At 38.0% G+C, this 16,581-nt stretch overlaps 2 protein-coding genes across 2 annotated transcripts in view; one reads left to right on the forward strand and one right to left on the reverse strand.

Annotated features, from left to right (window-relative positions):
• STK38 (serine/threonine kinase 38) overlaps positions 1–16,581 on the forward strand; it is a 100,596-nt gene that overhangs the window by 47,067 nt on the left and 36,948 nt on the right. The gene's annotated exons all lie outside the window — the stretch shown is intronic.
• The window catches only part of KCTD20 (potassium channel tetramerization domain containing 20), a 27,266-nt gene that overhangs the window by 9,771 nt on the left and 914 nt on the right, over positions 1–16,581 (reverse strand). Inside the window, 2 exon segments of the mRNA XM_005881726.2 lie at positions 1,177–1,450; positions 4,647–4,850. Of these exon segments, the coding sequence (XP_005881788.1) occupies positions 1,177–1,450; positions 4,647–4,806 (434 nt within the window). The 5' untranslated portion in view covers positions 4,807–4,850.

Raw genomic sequence — 16,581 nt, forward strand, 5'->3', positions numbered from 1 at the left:
CTGAGCACAGGAAGTCAAGTCTGATTAAATACAGGGCCAATTTAGAAAATAATTTAATGTTCTCATTTAATCTTAATTCAGATGTTTGAGAAATATATAGGTTTGGTTTTGGTTAAAAATGGCTCATCATGAATTTGTATGTATATGTTCAAGTAAACACATATTTGAATAGCTGGATCCCATTTGGCCTAAGATTCAGGAAAATTAGTGATTTTCCTCTGATTTCTAATTCGGTTCAAATTAGTTCAATGTCCTGAGTGAGGTTAGATCTTTAAATAACATCTACTTCTAAGTAGATAAAAATCCTTAAAAGTCAAAGGTGTGTACACACACACACACATTATTATTATTTTACTCTTGTCCCGTTGGCTATTCCTCATGTTAAGGTCTATGACTGCAGAAAGAGGATCTCCTAACCTCCAGCCCCGGCTCCAAGAGCACTTGTGGGCAGTGCTCCGTTGGGCAGGCTCTTTCCATTCCCTAAATTCCAATCCTGAAAAGTTGGGGCAGTGGGCAGTGAGAGGAGGATAAGACTACAGTCTGGATGAAACATGAAGAATAAAGAAACAGAAAAGCCAGATGTCAGAAAACAAGTAGTGATGGAGGGATCAGAAAATGACAGTAAAACATCTATTTCTCAGCCGAACTGGCAATAGATGGCAGGCAATATACTACTTTTCAGTGAAACGGCTTTGTTGTGTCCTGTGAAACTTTTGTCTAATTCTATTTTTTTTATTAAGAGACAAAAGACGAAAGAAAGATGAACTCAATTTACAGCTCTCACTTTATCCCAGTATCTCTGACTCGTAGAACTCAGAAAAACATTGCTTTTGGGAGGTTATGCAAATTGTGAATAAAATAAATTAAGTATCTGATTTCTGTTTCAGAGTTAGTTTATAGAGGAATAGGGAAAGAGATTTAACATATTATTTCTGATAGTTCTGGCTGCACTCCCTTCTTTTGTTCACTATACTGGCTTTATAAATAAAATACCCAGCCCCCCAAATTACCAACACATGTACGTTTTGTACCAGCTTGCCCTCCATCTCACCAAAGGAGGAAGGCAGAAAATCAGCAATGCAATGCTTTTCATTTTCACATCTAAAGCAAGATAAACAGCAGGTATTCCAGTCATAGAGAACAGAGTGCATTTAGAAGGGAAGTATCATCAGTTACCTTCCCAACATGGTATCCGGGTGAGCAGTGAAAATTTGTGGATTCACCACAAAACGTGTGCCGTCTACGAGAAGTGTCACTTTCTCTGGTGCCTGGGAATGAACGTTACTGCCAAAGCCCATAGTGCTGTTTCCAAATCGTTCTGGAGCAATAAAAGGTTCATAGCTCCGTTTAGTCACACCTGGGAAGCAGGAGCCTTTGCTGTCTTCGGGAAGTGGCATTATGTGAGGGAACTGGAGGCTTGCTGGCTGAGAGGCATAGTCCAGTGAAAGGTCTGAAAGATACAAACCAACCAAAATAACTCAATTGCAAAAGCCTTGGGGGAAAAATAAACCCTGTTTTCTTTAAAAAACAATAAAAATTTAAACAAACCCCCCCATAGATGTTTAGAGGCAAACAGGCAAAAACTCTTGCCTAGAGCAAGTAAAGAAAAAATACAACAGGAGACTTACATTGGATTCCCCTGAGCTTTTTTCCACTCATGCCAAGCACATGTGTGTGTAGGGAGAAGGGATAAAGGCAGTAATATCCACATTTTAAAATAAAATGATTAAAAACTTTAAAAGTAAACTTCGATATGGTTTTAAAAAATTAAAACATTAGGGACAACTTTCTGTGGAAAACCTGCAATCCCCTGCCGCCACACTCCACGGCCGCCCCAGTGTTGTTCCACAGAGGCAATAACTTTCTACTTTTGTTTTCACTTCTCCAAATAATACTTATACTTCTTGTGTTTTATTTGTGCTACCGCTGGTGTGCCAAAACCATTTACTTTCTACATTCTTAAAAAATGTTTCCAAATTCTATTTTCCAGAAAGACAATGACAGAGTCTATTGTCTAATGCATCACTTTTCCTAGAAGTCACAGAAAAATGCATTTTCACTATGCAAAGGAGCATCCTAACATCACCAACACCACTTCTGAACAGGCAGGTCTTCTATCAGCTGCAAAATTCCCATGCAAATGGCCTTGGGTTAGGATTCATGCTCAGTTATTGTATCACCAAAAAGCTATTTTCTTTAAGTAATTTATTTTTCTAAACCTGGCTCGTCATCTCTAAAATGAGAATAACGTTCATTCCACCTACCTCACAGGATTGACTATCAACTGAAAGAATGTGAGAGCACTTAAAAATGAACAATACCACATCATGCAAGAGACTGAAACTGAATTAATGAACTCTGGGTGTACACAGGAGATAGGGAATGAGACTTAACAGATTATTTCTCATAGTTCTGGCTGCAAGGAGCCAGTATTTACAAAAGGATTCCCAGAGGATGCTCTTATTTTTTATTTATTTTATTTTTTGTTAATCCTCACATGAGGATATTTTCCCCCCATGGAAGGGGAGAGAGTGACTGAGAGGAGGGGAGGAGGAGACACATCGACTGGTTGCCTCCTACATGCAGCCCATCTGGGATGGGGAGTGAACCTGCAACCCAGGTACATGCCCTTGACCAGGAATTGAACCCTCAACCCTTCATTTCCTGTGTCAGCGCTCTAACCATTTAGCACACTGGCCAGGGCTCAGAGGATGCTTAAATAGGCAGTTTTCCTAATATATTTTAATATAAAAAGTATTCTTAATAAAAAATTTCAAATATACCAAAGCATAGAGTTAATACCACATGTATATGCCAAGCTCAGTTAACATTTTCCTCTCCTTCAAACCTTTTTTGGAAAGAAATAAAATATAGATACAACTGAATTTCTCATTCCCACCCTTCCTATATTCTAAATTTGCATACAGTATTTCATGAACATGATTACTGCCCATGACCTCTGGGGAATTAGTCTGATTAACGCCCCGACCTTGTTTCTGGAGAAAAGGAAAGCAAAATCTAGACCAAAAGCCAATTCAGGGTTTACATCCTACAGCTTCTGCAGGACTTAAGTTTTCAATGTGGCCCTGATTTTGCATACCAAGAGCTAAGTTCCCACACAACCCACAGGCAGGCTTGTAGGAAGAAACACCTTAATCACCAGACAGGCTTTCACACTGGCAGTGCCGTTCTTAAAAATGAAAGTAGGTATGTAAATCTCTAATTCAGTTCTCTAGAAAGCTTGATTTGCCCCCAGCAATGAAGCAATTAAATTAGGTCGATTCCTGAAGGATGCCTCAGGTACTATCCTTAAACAGGTGAGCAGGAAAAGAGACTCACTGCACAACTTCTCTCTAATGGTGCACTCTAGGGGGCAGTGACTCCGCTTGTCCATCAGCTGATATGTATACAATAGCACAGCCTGATCCAAGACACAGGTTCAAATCTCAGTCCCCACATCCTAGCAGTGTGAACCCGAGCAAAAGTTACCCACGTTTCGTCATTTTTAAAAGGAGGACTAATCTAAGCAGGGATCGGCAAACTTTCTGTAAAGACCCAAAAAGTAAATATTTTAGGTTCAGTGGGTCAGTCTCTACCATTGTAGCAAGAAAGCAGCCATAGACAATATGTAAACAAATGGGCATGATGGCTGTATTTCAAAATTTTATCGACAAAAATAGGCAGCAGTGCAGATTTGACCACAGTTTGCCACTCTTGATCTAAAGAGATGTATGTAGCCCTAACCGGTTTGGCTCAGTGGATAGAGCATCAGCCTGCGGGCTCAAGGGTCCCAGGTTCGATTCCGGTCAAGGGCATGTACCTTGGTTGCGGGCACATCCCCAGTAGGGAGTGTGCAGGAGGCAGCTGATCGATGTTTCTAACTCTCTATCCCTCTCCCTTCCTCTCTGTAAAAAAAATCAATAAAATATATTAAATAAATAAATAAAATAAAGAGATGTATGTAAAATTCCTAGCACAGTGAGTGCTCAATAAGTGGTAATTGCTATTATTGTTGCTACTGTTTTTATTTAAAAGTTAAAAAGAGCCCGGTCGGTATGGCCAATGGTTGAGCATGGACCAGGAGTTCCCCGGTTCCATTCCCAATGGAGCACATGCCCGGGTTGCAGGCTCCATCCCCAGTGCGGGGTGTGCAGGAGGCAGCCGATCAGTTTCTTTCTCATTGATGTCTCTGTCTCTCTATACCTCTCCTTTCCTCTCTCTCTAAAACCAAAAAAGAAAAAGGTTTACAAGACCCTTCGCATCCATTAACTCTAATATTCTAGCCTTGTGAAGTCAGAAGAATGTTATATCCTTGTTTTCTAGATTAAGAAAGCAGGGCTCAGAAAGATTAAGAATCTTTCCCATGGTTACAGCTGATAGATAGCAGAGCTAGAATCTGAACCGGTCTTTTGCTTGCAAACCCATGACTGTTTTTCTCACATTATGCCTAAGTTAGATGTTCTAGATTGATTGAATAAGTGGAGATTTTCTGTGATGGTTAGCTTTATATAATTGTGAAAGGTAAGCTAAGCCAATTAACTGGATATCTTATTTATAAAGATTAAGAACATTTATGTCTTCTGGGCAGAGTGGATGCTCAGGTGTCAGAAGGCCCTCTACATTAAGCCAATATCTAGTCTCCGTACCATCACTCCTGGGAGTTAGCGGATAAGCAAGATTTTGAAGACCAGAAGAAGTCAGACTACTAGTTTCTTTTTCTTGGGCTGCAGCCGAGGTTTCATCCATTAGGCAGCTGGCCTCCTGCAGCAATAACCTGTCACTCTCACTGCCACGATGAACATTCATCCTTGGACTCTATGCTGATCTGTCCACCTGATCAGGAAAAAAAACCTGCAAGACAGGAATATGCATGATTTAGAACTCTCTCAAAACAGGTTTCCAAGGACTTCCATGGCATGAAAGCCAAGCTAGAGAACTGACAGGCAGCTCTCATTCTTGTTCTGAGAAGAAATGACATCTTAAACATCTCTATGATTTATATTGAGAGGAACTGGCTGATTTAAATGGTCTGTTGATAAACCTGTTATTAGAGACTAATGTTAAGCTTTATCTACAAACAGACATTGAATGCACTCACTGACTTTGCCCACAATTATGATCAATTCTACATATTAAATGGTGGTATTTATACTACAGAGACACAGGCGGGGAAGAGTCCAATTGATCACTGAAAGAAAACCTGCCATATATTTTTAAAAATTGAGACAGACATACTCCTGCAACAGTGAAGCACAAAGAAATGCAAAACAATCACAACGATAATGCTAGCATGAGAGCCGAAACTGGAAGTCACCTGCACTAAAAAAAGTTCTCGCACTTTCTGTTAATTATGCTCAATCCCCAAGACCCACCTCAAAATTACACCAAGATGTCACTGGACACAAGGCTAACTCCCCCCTCTGCAGTGCGCTATCATCATGAACAACACCTACTGGCGAATGCCACGTGCAAGGTATTCGCCCATGAGGCAGAATGGAGAGGTCAGACAGGAGGCTTTATACCTTTCCTCCAGGTCGTCATGCCTGGCAGCCATTCTCCTTGGGGGCTGTCCAACTACTGAAAACACTCCTGAAGTTCACTCTACCCAGTACTTTCACAGTTTATACTCTACTAATTTCCACTTGTTTTGGTGGAAGAATCATCTTACATCACCAGCAATTTTTATGCATATGGATTGCAGGCTAACACCAATTTAGGAAGAAGTCTGGTCACAAAGGGCAGTAACATGTTTTAATACTCTGAATTTCCCTCACACGCAAGTATGTAGAGGTGCCAGTACATATTTGTAATGTGAATTAAATTCTTCCTTTCATAGCTTGTATTAATACATTTTTTTAGCATAAAGTTGATTGATCAGTTAATCCTTGTTTTAACTTGAATGAAATATAAAAATGACCAGTTTGGAAAGATGAATCAATACATGTGCCTGAAAACAAACTGTTTTAAAGAAGAGATACTTTTAGTTGATGAAATCTTTTCAGATAATGGTTCTTATAACATCAGGCAAATTAAATCAATAGATGAATGTTCTGACAGAAAACTTGATATGTGGATACAGCTTTTTCAGAATTACCCTTTCTTAAAGAAAAAGCATATCTACATACAAAAAATGCAGCCACTTAAAATTTATCCTGGAGATTGGTAAAGTCAAACGGAACCACTACTGCCCTCAAGTTCCCTTCGGAAGATGCCAAAATCAGGCCTACAGAACAGAATAAAGAACAGCCATGGAACTGGAAAGCACATTTCTTACCAACATTGAAAGATCAAAAAAGGATTTGCTTCTTTAAGCTTAACTAGTTTGAACTACAATGTTTCACTCAACCTATAGCTGCTGCTTCTCAACTCTTCACTAACTGCTCAAGAACCAAGTTCAAACTTCTCTTTGTTGCTCTCAAAAGATCTCTTGGACCAAAATATAAGCTTGAATAAGCCTATCTCTTGAAAATTTGCAGTCTAGACTGCTTATATGTGTTACTTCATTTATTCCTTATAATGTGTGAAAAATAATTTCATTGTAATGGACTAGAATGAAAATACTTTCTTCCTATTTTATAGTACCGAAGCTCAAAACTCAGTTTAACTTGTATACAGCCAATTAATGCATATAAAGATACTAGAGGCCCGATGCACGAAATTAATGCAAGAATAGGCCTTCACAGCACCAGCTGTCTTGGCTCTCGCATCCAGCCCCGGCCTCCTCGACCCTCGCAGCCCCGGCTTTGTCCGGAAGGTCATCTGGTGGTCGTTCCGCTGTTTGGCCATTTGGTCAATTTGCATATTACACTTTTATTATTATAGATATTTGGAATTAGCAGGGTAGATATCTCCAATGAGGGAAAAGAAAGTAACTTGTTGAGCATTAACAAGCATTTTATTTGTATTTAGTTCATTTTTATTACAAATAATACATGAATATTTCCTTTCTTAAAAAGGACCCTTTGATCATCATCTCCAACCCTAGTCACTTGTCCAAGTGACTATACCTGGTTGGTATGAACCTTTTTAGACTTTATAAAAATATATTCATATTACACAGATATACTGTTAAAAGCATGCTGCTTTTAAAAAACAAACTATATTCTATATGCATCTCCCATCTATATTATAAAAGGCCTGTGGCCCTAACGCTATAACGACCAGAGACCAGCACAGGTGGGTGGGGCTGCGCAATTTCGTATATTCTGTAATATTTCTCTAAATTAATGTTCTTGAGATCCATTCATGTTGGAAGATCATGATCTAGTTCATGCCCCTTTCAACTGCTTTATAATATTCTATGAGCCTTGTCTACTTATGAATATTAAGATGACCTTACTTAACTATTACCGGTACAAACAATGCTTCAAAGAACAAGATCAGAGTGTACTATGAAACTCCAAGTCAGGATCCAGTTTTCAGTTTTCCCAACTGGATTTGGTTTCAGAACTCAGTTTTTCAAGAAACTGTCTCAGGACTAATGCTTTATAAAATAGCCTAATCCTAATGTACATTTCCCAAAGTCCCTATGAATGAATTCCTCTATCATCCTAGCATGACCGAACAAAACTCTCTTAACCTATGAAACCTAAAAAGTAAACAGCCTAACACCAAATTGTTCAACATACACCAGTGCAGCCAAATTAAACTTAATAGTAGGGGTGTGTTTTCCTTCCAGCAGGGATGTTTTATTCAACTCTGAATGTATATTTTCATTGCCTACTATGGTTCAATTCTGTAACCATCCCCAAATGAATCTTGGTCCTTAGAACATATCTAAGGGAAAAAGAAAAAAGAGGGGGAAAAAAGAAAAGAAATAAGCAAAGTACTTCAACAATACAGTTCTCTATTGCTACAACACTATGTTTGGCCAACAGTCCTAAAAGTCAAATACAAGAAGCAAAGGATCATGACATCCCTGGCACACCTAATAGTAACTGAAGAGACTGCTTCAGAACACAAGTAGGAGTTAGAAATATATTAATGAAACTGTATAGCTAAGAAGCAAGCCAGCTCAAGCTTCACCTCCACATCTCACATAAAAGCATTTTATACACTATGAAGAGCTGCACAAATATACTTATTATTTACTTCACAGGCCTCCTATGAAGGCCCACATTTTGTTAAGTCTTGGTTTTGCTGATCTGAAACAGCAAGACATTTAGCATCATAATCTCCCCATCTTGGAAAATTTCCATACAATCTTTGATAGTGGAATTATCTCCACATATTCCTTGCACCTAAAAACAGGACACACTGTTTTTTTCTCTAGAACACTGTCATCTTGAGTATTAATCCAAAATAATCTCTAGATAACAAGTGTATTTTCTTTCTACTTGCAATTTCCTCTAATTATTTCTGAAGAAGAGAAGATAATCAGATCACTGTTCCATTAAGTTCAATATCTTGCCATTGAACTATTCAGATTTTAAAAATCCAGATGGAATGGGGTTGGGGACAATTAAATTTAACATGGATGCATTTCAAAAGCATTATGCTTTCAGACTGTTAATGGTACAGCATCTGATCTTTTACTTCAGGATCATGTCTCCTCTGTCAGAGCTCAGTGGTGAAGATGTGGTAGATGCACAGAAATTGGTAAATAAACACCCACCCTTCATCTATAATTCATAATTAAATTCAGAAAGTAATTATATCTTTGCCAATTCTTCATTTCAGATACAAATCCTACTCCTTTTAGTCTGGTGTTATGTGAAAACAACTACATTTCTTTTACTACTCTAATGGCCTTTGACTTTGGTCTGGTTCCATTATGCAGAGCAATGAGAACCCTGCTAATGCTTTCTATTAGAGGTGAACAGATTCCATTTTGCTTCACATATATTCTCTGGTGATACCCAGGATTTCTGGTTAAAAGAGTTGGTGAAAATAGAGGGAGAGACAACAGAGGTGATAGAATACAATCTAAAATGTCTACATGATCACCTCCTAGGATACTACTGACTGAGGGCTAAGAGGCTACCATCTTCAAAATGTACTCTGGGTGCGTGTGTTTAAATATTTACATCTACTTAACACCCTCTCTCTCTCTCTCTCTCTCTCTCTCTCTCATTATTATTATTATTATTATTTTTGTTAATCCTCACCCGAGGATATTTTTCCATTGATTTTTAGAGAGACTGGAAGGGAGGAGGAGAGACAAAGAGAAACATCTGTGTGAGATCTATATATATTTTAAATCAACTCTGCTGATGCTTCTGTCATGTTTCTATTCTCTCCCTTTGCATGTGTAGCCCTAATGTTCCAGTCTCAGAAGAAATTCTGTCTTCTGACTATTTAAGGCTTCTGACTTTCCTTTTTCCAGATTATTTCTAAAAGTACTGAGTAAGACCACTCCAGGATTAAGCCCATACAAACTTTATTCTTAACATTTTTAAATCTTGGAGCTTTCCTATTTTATATTCCCAAACCTGTAATAATTTAGCTGTTTGACTCTGTAAAGAGAGAAACCCTTGTAAGTAAGTTATTTCCCCTGGGTCCTCCCTTCTCACATACTTGCCGTCTTCCTCAAAGAACTCTGGCAGAATGGTGAGACGTAACTACTTCTTACAGATTTCTTGCTACATTTCTCCCCAAGTCTGATCTTCCATTATGGCTCTACCTTTTATAACTCTGGCCCTGGGCAGGTTCCTAAGTCTCTGTGTCTCAACCTGCTCACTTGTAAGAGAGGATAAACCACACCAGTTGTTATAAGAATTAAATGAGTTAATACATTTGAAGTGCTCAGTATTGTGCCTGGTATATAGCACTCAATAAATGTTGATTGTTGTTATTGTTCCTGAACCACAGAGTCTACAAAGATCTCTTACAAACCTAATAGTATTTGTTACTAAAACTACCCCAGGAGAGATATTTTCATTATCTTCACTTTGCTGCTGGGGAAAAAAAAAAAAGCTTTAGAGAGGTTTAGCAACTTGCCCCAAATCACACTCTAGCTAAGAGGCAAAGATAGATTCGAAACTTAGGTCCTTGGATTATTATATTCTTTCCAACCAATCCCACTGCTTCCCCCAAACCATCTTGCCTTATTGATTGTAGGACTTAATCCTTCTACTGTCAGAGATGAAAGAGAAAACCAGTAGTTTCCAGGGTCATTATTGCTGAAGTTCTTATCAAGGAGGAGTTATGGTAGTGATACAAGAATCCTGTGATAGATGGTTTTATTTTTCCATACATAAAAATAGCTTTTTTTTTTTTTTTTACTGCTTATAAAAGCAGTATGTGCTAACAGAAAAAAAATTCAGTCAACATAGAAAGATATAAATACTTTAAAAATCAACAGCGCTGTGGTGAAACCTTTGCATGCATATTTTTGGGCATCTACCCTATTATATCCTTGGAATAAACTAGAAATAAAACTTCTATGGAAAAAGGTATATATACTACCAGCTTATCCTTTATAAATACACCAATTTACACTTCTTCCAGTAGCATGGAGTATTCACTCTCCAGAATTCTTGCTAGCAGTGTTTCAGTCTTCCTTATTTTTGCTAATCTGATAAGTGAAATATTATCTCATTCTAATGTGGTCATTTAAAAAGCCGTTCATTTTCGGCATACTTCCAAAATTTCACCCTTGAAAGCCTTAGAAGTTTTGAGTGGGTGGGGAAAAAGCCCACGCCAGGTGGATCTTAGGTAACAGCAGTGATTTATTCCCATCAAGTGTGTCAGGCTTGACTAGAACCACTGGATGTTTCCCATGACATGCTCACATCTCCCTGAAAGTCTGTGAGACAACAAGATATGATGACAGGGCCACCCAGCAGACTGAAGCAAAGCAGGTTCTGGCTTTGGCTTTGTTATTAACTAGCCATGTCACCAAGAAAATGTCCTTTAAACTTCAGTGTTTTAAGCATAAAAATGGGATATCTACCACTACAAAGTTAGACAATCCTTTCTCAAATAGAATATATGGAAAAGCCCTCAAAAAGCTATATAAAGACATGAGATGAACCTGGGTATGTGAATCTCCCTTGTATGATTACTTAGCATTTATTTGATTCATCACGCTCCTCCTCCACTTTTGAATATATTTTTTATGTTCTGACTATTGTATGGTTTTCCTGACTTCAGCTATCTTTCTCATTTTGATTCGATGAAATTACACACTGTATTGTTTTTGGAGTTCTTTGAATTATTTTTTGCCTCAGTTGCCTAACTTTTCACTTGCACCTGACTTTCTGTGTCTTTCTATTCTTCCCTCAGGAAAATGTCATATTCTTTCTCTTCTACCAAACTGTCTATTCTTTAGCTTTTATACTGCTGTCAAATTTTAAACCACAAGGACAAATGATAATCTTGCACTTGGGTGGTAACATGTTCATTGTTCCAGGCAGAAAACACTGAAAAGACAAAAATCAATCCTAACTCCTCTTCCTGACCTTCTAAATATAAATAAACACATATATTTCTTTTATTTTTGCAATTTGAAATTCTGCTGTAAATACTATTTTGTATTCTCAGAATACAATGAACATGGTGGTATGTCAATAATCACAGTCTTACATCATTTTCAATGGTACATAATATTCCATTATATGGTTGTATCAAATTTAACTCAATGCACTTCATAGTTACTTTTAAAAATTTAAACTTTAACCCATATAGTGTTTATTTTGGCATTTAGCATGAGGTAAAGATCTCACAAAATTAAAAGGTTAACCAACTAACTGCTTCAACAATATATTCTGAAGAGTCCATCCCCCTCCCCCCATCCACAGTGGTTGAGATGTCAATTTTCTCAAATACTAACATATAATATATGCTTACTGTGGTTTTTAAACTCTGTTCCACTGAGCCATATATTTCTGTGTCAATGTCATGCATAATTGTAATTTAACATCTTCCCATCATTTTTCTATGTCACTTATCTAGAAGTTCTAAGTTTTAAGTTGCCAATAGAGAAATTTTTTCTTCTAATCTTTAAAATTATGTCTTAACTACTCATTTATACTTTCCTTTTGCAATGAGTAACACCAGCTTTAACAGTTTTAGAATTCTTGTGATAACTCTCCTAGAACATTAAATTTAATGAAGATGGCAACTGTACACATTCAGATTCCACGTACTAGTTTATGACCCAGAATGCAGCTCTGTTTGTTCTAACGCTTACTATATGGAAGTAAAAATTTGCTTTACGTAAAAATATTACTGTCATAACTCATTCCAGTGAAATGTTAACAAAAATATGTGTGGATAATTGAAACTATTAATACTAGAGAAATTTTGATATTTACTGTTAAAAGACAGCATTTAATCAACATTTTAATTCAAGAAGTAAAATGTAAATTTAGTTCACCTATATTAATAACTTCCATACATTATATACTTTAAAGATAAATTATATTTCTAGATTAATATCGCAGCTATGCAGACTTTTTCTGTGCAGAAAAAGAACTCATGGTACTGCATTTCTTGAATACTGGTCAAGGTTACCACACGCCTTCCTTACCTCCTCTCCCTGTGAGCCTAAGCATCTGTATAATCAACCCCGAGTAAAGGTCAATCCCCTTCTCCTACCCCCTTTCTCTCGTTTCTTTTTCTTCTCAAACAACTGATGCTATAAATGTTTTTCCATTTGTGTTACTAGAAGAGAAGCTATATTTAACTGTAAGCTACCCTGCCTCCCATATTTACCAGCAAGTGCTCTGGGACCAGATCACCTGGGTTGGTTCTTAATTCGATCACTTTCTAGCTGTGTGAATCTGGGCACATGACTAACTTCTTTGAGCCTCATTTTTCTTACCTGTAAATTAAAAATAATAATAGTATCTATTTGGGAGAACTATTTTAAAAATTATAAAGACTTCAAATAAAGCAGTCTCTGGCATATGGTAAACACTGAAAAAGTGTTAGCTGTTATTATTACTATTTATATATTTAAAACTAGTTTCAAGCTTACAAAAATATTTGAAAACCTTATTTTTTAAATCTCTGCTTGTTTCTCTTTTCTTGCATTAATACCTAGCTACCACATCATCCCTCTTCTCAATTCCAACACCAACAACCCTCTATTTACATCTTTGGGTATTTGTATTTTTATAGAGAATAAGTACTGGATTCTGAATACATCCACTTGCAGAAGTAACAAAACAACTATGATACCACTATTAACTCTTAATTCCAAACATTTACGAATAACAAACATGTTATTTCTGTAAACCAAACCTGTAGTTTTAAAACTAAAAACTACACAGCTTTCTAACGAATCTCTTGTATGACTAAGCACTTGTATCAGCTAGGTTTATTTTTTAATCTCTCAAAATTATAGAGAAGTGTTTGGTAACTTCAGATTATCAGCAAATTAGTATATATATAGTCATCATACATTTATCAAACATATACTGTGTGAAGGCACTAGCACAGTTTGGAGGGACACAAAGGACTGAGGAACACTTTCCAGAGTTGGTCCTAAGTTCACACACTGGTTAGGTCGGGATATTTGAAAAAAATTATAAGGAAATTTTTTTAAAGCTTCACTGAGGATATGTCTATTGAATTTTTAGAAGGAGAGGAAGGGGGCGGGTGAGAGAAACATTGATGTGAGAAACATTTATCAGTTGCTTCCTATATGTGTCCCAACCAGGGATCAAACCCACAACCTAGGTCTGTGCCCTGACCAGTAATTGAACCTGTAACCTTTTTGGGGTATGAGACGACACTCCAACCAACTGAGCCACCCAGCCAGGGCGAAAAGATAAGTAAATTTAAGTAATAATATGAAATAAGTGGTTTAAGCCAGTGGTTCCAGATTCTCAAGCCTATATCCTAGAGTCTGTCTCTGCTGGCTTACAGTGGGGCTGGGAATTTGTTATTTTCACTTACCTCTATAATTTTTAAAAATATATATTTTTATTGAATTCAGTGAGGAAGGAAGAGGGAGAGAGAGAGAAACATCAATGATGAGATTGGTTGCCTCCTACATGCCCCCTACTGGGGATCGAGCCCGAAACCCAGGCATGTGCCCTGACCAGGAATCGAACTGTGACCTCCTGGTTCATATGTCAACGCTCAACCACTGAGCCATGCCAGCTAGGCTTACCTCTATAATTTTAATAACAGTATTTTACATCTGTATAACATACAATTCAAATTTCATTCACATTTGTTACTTCATCTGATCCTTACAACCTTCTTTATGAAACAAATAGGAATATACTAACAGAGACAACTGAAACCAAATCCACTGGCCCCGGTCACACATCTTCCCACTGCACCTCAGTGCTTTCCAAACTTGTATTAGGCTCCACCTGTTTTAGTATGAACAGAGATAGTTTACTTTATACCTATAATAATTTATCATAAAGCCTTAAAACTTCAACAGTGGAATGGACAATCTGGATCTAAAGAAAACAGTATCTTGAAATAAATTAAACTATAATATTTTAAAAAACAATGAATAGCCAGCATTTCCTGAGAACTTTCAATGTCTCAGCACAGCTGTAAGCACATCATGTAAGTTACATGTGTTAACTCAATCCTAATAACCCTCTGAGGTAGGTACTATTACAGTCACTATTTCAGAGACATAGAACTGATGAGTACTTTATCCAAGCTAGTCAATGAAGGAGTTAGGGTTTGAACCCAGGAAAGACTGGATCCAAAGCCCACATTTTAAATCACTACACAATTCAGTACAGCTGACCTTGAACAACTGGAGTTAGGGGCATAGACCTCCCACACTATCCAAAATCTGCATAAGCCTTTCACATACTCAGATTCCCAAACGTGGAGTTTAAACTATGAGGGTCAATTGAACTGCAGTCATTTTATAAAAATTCCATATACATGAAACTGCACAGTTCAAGCCCATATTGTTCAGCTGTCTATGAGGACACTATTGAGTATAAATCTTATTGGCTTTGGAGTCAGCCAGATTTAAGTTTGAACACTGACCACTTACTAGGTTTACAACTTTGGGCAAGCTTAAACTCTTTGTGTCAGATTCCTCAGTTGTAAAAAGGAGATAATGAAATGAGACAATGGACATAAAAAAGCATTTAGTACAGCATTTGGTATATAATAATGTCTATGTATTATAAGTCATTACTACAGTATTTCTAATTCTACTTTTCATGAATATACAAGAACAATCCAACAATGTCTAATTTGGGGATCCAAGCAAAAATATCAAAAGGTTCTCTTCTTTCATCCATGTCTTTCCTTCCTTCTATTTTAGAAATGCATATATTATTCCAATAATCTAATTTCCCATGGGAACATGAGAATATAATGAGTCATATTAGTAGTTACATCAGTTTTATATTGTCTCCAACAGAGATACCTAATAACTTTGGTAAGGACCACAGTATAGTTATGTGGACACTGCTTAAACATCTAATATAATAAAAATTCCAATGTACTTATCTTAACCTTTACTGGGTCTTTAAAAAGATAAATCTCTTGGGATTACAAGGTAACTACCTATTTGCTCTCATTTTTCCTTTTACTACTTTTTTCAAGCTTTAGAGTTCCTTATTTTAGTACTCCCACTCTTCATGATTTATATGGCTCCATTTTTCCCAAATAATACTGCTTTTGTAGTCATGTGGCAGTCTCTCCATTTTCGTCATCTCCTTATAACTTAACTTCTCTGGACCTTTTCGTTTCTGAAGCATTTTTCTGGAGATGACTTAGTGGAAAGAACAGTGGGCTAGGAGCCAGGAGTCCTCACTCCGCCATCTATGTCCTCGCTCAGATTCTCCTGAAAGACTAGAGCACTGCACTAGATAAATTTGTAATAGGTTTCCTTCTACCTCTAAGCCTCATCTTTCCACGACTCTGGGTATTCCAACTAGAAACCATTTTCCAACAACTTCCCTAAACTTTCTACTCCGGTGAGGCAAGGAGGCGCGGGCGTGTTCAGATTTGGGCGCAGAGGATGATGTGAAGTCCAGGAAGCCCAGGACCACGGAAGGCAACACATGATGCTTTGTGGACCAATAGGAAAAGATGGATGAGTAGGAGAAATCAGACACCACAAAGACACCCACGACAGGAAAATGGTCAGAAACACACGGCCTGACTTGAACCTCCTCCGGACACTCTCTCTGAAGAGGGACTAAGACACAGAAAGAGCCTTGGCAGCAGAGGTGTCCTCGAGGGAGCCCTGTAACTGGCCGTCTTGGCAATGTTGTACCCACCACGGCTTCTACAGGGCTTTGCACAAAACAGGCATTTACTGGAGTGTTTGCCGCCGGCTACACACCAGGACGCCTGAGCTCAAGGCCATGGCAATCACACGGCACTGCTGCTCCGGCTCTAAGGGAAGTTTGGGGGTGTTGGTAGTGAATAGCCCCCAGAAGGAAAGAGGACAGATCCATGGGCACGGGCCACCTCCAAACCACCAAGGCAATACTAGAAATATGTACGAAAGTCATTTCCTACCCCGTGTCAGAGTCCAAGAAAACACTCTTTTTTGAAGTTTCCTTCCGGTCGGCGCGTCCTGGCGGGTTAGGGGGCAGGGGAGAGTGAATCGACAAAGGGGCGAGGGAGCTGGGCGGCGTGTCCCCAGGTGTGGTCCCCGGATCCCAGCACCGGCCCAGGAGGGCGCTGGCTCGG

Source organism: Myotis brandtii, unplaced genomic scaffold, assembly GCF_000412655.1.
Source record: "Myotis brandtii unplaced genomic scaffold, ASM41265v1 scaffold687, whole genome shotgun sequence".
NCBI classification, from domain to species: Eukaryota; Metazoa; Chordata; class Mammalia; order Chiroptera; family Vespertilionidae; genus Myotis; species Myotis brandtii.